The sequence below is a fragment of the Daphnia magna genome, unplaced genomic scaffold, assembly GCF_020631705.1.
Source record: "Daphnia magna isolate NIES unplaced genomic scaffold, ASM2063170v1.1 Dm_contigs316, whole genome shotgun sequence".
Taxonomy (NCBI): Eukaryota; Metazoa; Arthropoda; class Branchiopoda; order Diplostraca; family Daphniidae; genus Daphnia; species Daphnia magna.
The window spans coordinates 55,249-58,628 of record NW_025533240.1 but is presented as its reverse complement, the minus strand read 5'-3'; the positions used below and the strand labels follow the sequence as shown (position 1 = coordinate 58,628).

General features: G+C 36.0%; 1 protein-coding gene across 1 annotated transcript; it reads left to right on the top strand.

Annotated features, from left to right (window-relative positions):
* Positions 1-1,851: 1,851 nt before the first annotated feature.
* Positions 1,852-2,785, top strand: LOC123468187. Its single transcript, XM_045167821.1, has 3 exons — positions 1,852-2,368; positions 2,450-2,700; positions 2,769-2,785. Exons 1-3 carry the CDS (start codon positions 2,145-2,147, stop codon positions 2,783-2,785), a joined length of 492 nt encoding a protein of 163 aa, XP_045023756.1. The 5' UTR covers positions 1,852-2,144.
* The last annotated feature ends 595 nt before the right edge of the window (positions 2,786-3,380 follow it).

Below are 3,380 nucleotides of genomic sequence, written 5' to 3'. Positions count from 1 at the left end.
GAGTTTCTACTTCTATATGTAAACAGGATCAAATATACTTGTATTCAATGTGAATACACTGTTATACCATGAGTTTTTACTTCTATATGTATAAACTGCATCAAATATACTTGTATATAATGTGAATACACTGTTATACCATGAGTTTTTACTTCTATATGTAAACAGCATCAAATATACTATTATTCAATGTGAATACACTGTTATACAATAAGTTTTTACTTCTAAATGTATACTGCATCAAATATACTTGTATTCAATGTGAATACACTGTTATACCATGAGTTTTTACTTCTATATGTATTCTGCATCAAATATTCGTGTATTCAATGTGAATACACTGTTATAACATGAGTTTTTACTTCTATATGTAAACAGCATCAAATATACTTGTATTCAATGTGAATACACTGTTATACCACAAGTTTTTACTTCTATATGTAAACAGGATCAAATATACTTGTATTCAATGTGAATACACTGTTATACCATGAGTTTTTACTTCTATATGTATACTGCATCAAATATACTTGTATTCAATAAGAATACACTGTTATACCATGAGTTTCTCCTTCTATATGTAAACAGGATCAAATATACTTGTATTCAATGTGAATACACTGTTATACCATGAGTTTATACTTCTATATGTATACTGCATCAAATATACTTGTATATAATGTGAATACACTGTTATACCATGAGTTTTTACTTCTATATGTAAACAGCATCAAATATACTTGTATTCAATGTGAATACACTGTTATACCATGAGTTTTTTCTTCTAAATGTATACTGCATCAAATATACTTGTATTCAATGTGAATACACTGTTATACCATGAGTTTTTACTTCTATATATATACTGCATCAAATATACTTGTATTCAATGTGAATACACTGTTATACCATGAGTTTTTACTTCTATATGTATACTGCATCAAATATACTTGTATTGAATGTGAATCCACTGTTATACCATGAGTTTTTACTTCTATATGTATTCTGCATCAAATATACTTGTATTCAATGTGAATACACTGTTATACCATGAGTTTTTTCTTCTATATGTAAACAGCATCAAATATACTTGTATTCAATAAGAATACACTGTTATACCACAAGTTTTTACTTCTATATGTAAACAGGATCAAATATACTTGTATTCAATGTGAATACACTGTTATACCATGAGTTTTTACTTCTATATGTATACTGCATCAAATATACTTGTATTCAATAAGAATACACTGTTATACCATGAGTTTCTACTTCTATATGTAAACGGGATCAAATATACTTGTATTCAATGTGAATACACTGTTATACCATGAGTTTATACTTCTATATGTATACTGCATCAAATATACTTGTATATAATGTGAATACACTGTTATACCATGAGTTTTTACTTCTATATGTAAACAGCATCAAATATACTTGTATTCAATGTGAATACACTGTTATACCATGAGTTTTTTCTTCTTCTAAATGTATACTGCATCAAATATACTTGTATTCAATGTGAATACACTGTTATACCATGAGTTTTACTTCTATATGTATACTGCATCAAATATTGTCACACGAGTTGTATTGGGACAAGAACAAACAAATACAACAAGTGATGACTTAAATTCTAAACAATGGTTTAACTCAAACAAAAGGGATAACCATTACCAAAAGTTGGAGAAGCGTCTGAAGAACTCTAGGGAAACCAGGGAACTTGTCTTTTACCGAATTTTACACTTGCATTTATACTGCTATGCTAATTACGCCCCTTCCGGAGCGCATGTCTCCGTATCTACTTCTAGTACTGATTATCTGCAATGATTCAGTCCCACGGTCGCAGCGTAGTTCAATGAGCGGGTGAATCATCTCTGTAAAGAGATAAACATTTACCCCTTTTCACCCGCGACAGGTCCCCCTTCTTTAAGACAGGCGACCCGACTGTACTTATCTACCTGCGATAAAGCATGAAGGTTACCCTTGTTAACACTAACTATAACACCAATGTAAAAGAAATGGAACTGATAGGCAATGATTGTGATCCTCGAAGGTTATTGAAACTGAATAAAAATCGGGCACAGCCTTTCTGCTGGCACAGTTCATTTTCAGTTTTGGTGTGATACAGGTCTTTCAAGATGTTCACCCTTTCCGATGTATTGTCCGACTGGCGGTATTTTGACGTTGCCGTTGTGCGCTTCGCTGAGATTGCCTTCCGTAATCCTGTGAGCCGGTACCGTCGCCTGAATGTAAGTGATCGGAGGCTGTTTGCCACACTCCTAAACGATGCTAAGGTTACGGGTACCTCTTTGGATTTTACACCGTTTTCAGGGGAAGTTTGGGAATTGGACTTCTATTACAGGTATGTTTCCCTTTGTGTTCTAGGAAATTTCTTCATCATGATTTTAACTTTTTTTTTTTTTTTTTTTCTTCATTCTTTTAGTACGTATCCCGGCTACGCGAAGTATCGCGATTTTTATTCCCACAACTATGCTAGACTTCTGTGGTGGCTTGAGTCAGGTGAGGATGTTTATCATCCGTCCCCCCGACGTTCCGACTTCCATTCAGAGGTTTTGTTCTCCACGGTGGAGGCTCGGCTGGCAGCCCGACTGGTCGCGCTGGAAGTTTTGAACCTCTGGGGGAGAATCCGGAATCTGAAGCCTTATAATTTTTTCCTTTGTCAATTGCAATCCGGTATTCCCTTTTTGAATTTTCAATACATTTTTTAACACAGCTCTTCTCTTTTCTTGTTTCTACGCTAGAGGGCATCATAGGCTAAGTTTGACACAATGGTACATGATTACTATAGGTGCATAATAACTACGGGAGGTGAATTATTGTTTTACAGGTTCTGCATTTCCAACTCTTCCCTCCCGCGGTCTTCGGGTGGTAGGCTGACCACATCGTGCTGTTCGTGAGCAGCTAACCTTGCACTAAGTAGGTAAAATTTATAACCCAAAAATGTGATTCCCATACTTAATACTACAGCTATTATTATTAATTCATATGGGTATCGGGCAGAAGATGTCTCCATCTGTTTATCCACTTTGGTCACAAGGTTGCGAATTTGTTCCCCCGTCATTTCAGCAGCTAACCTGGCGCGGTCATTCCGTTGAAGTAATTCACTAATGATGTCTATCGAACTCGTGTTCTCCCGCGGAATTTCGATGATGACGTGCTTCCCGCTGCTGTTACTGGTTGGGTCCTGAGAAAAAACGTTGACAGATGGCAGCACCGCCGCTTGAAGGTTCGGGGCTTCTATGCTTCCCTCCATGCTGGCTGGGAAGACCCAATCTTCTGTTCTCGCCGTACAACCCAAAGGTACTTCAAATATTCCAACCGCTGGTAATGTTAGCGTTCTTAGGGGCGGTTGT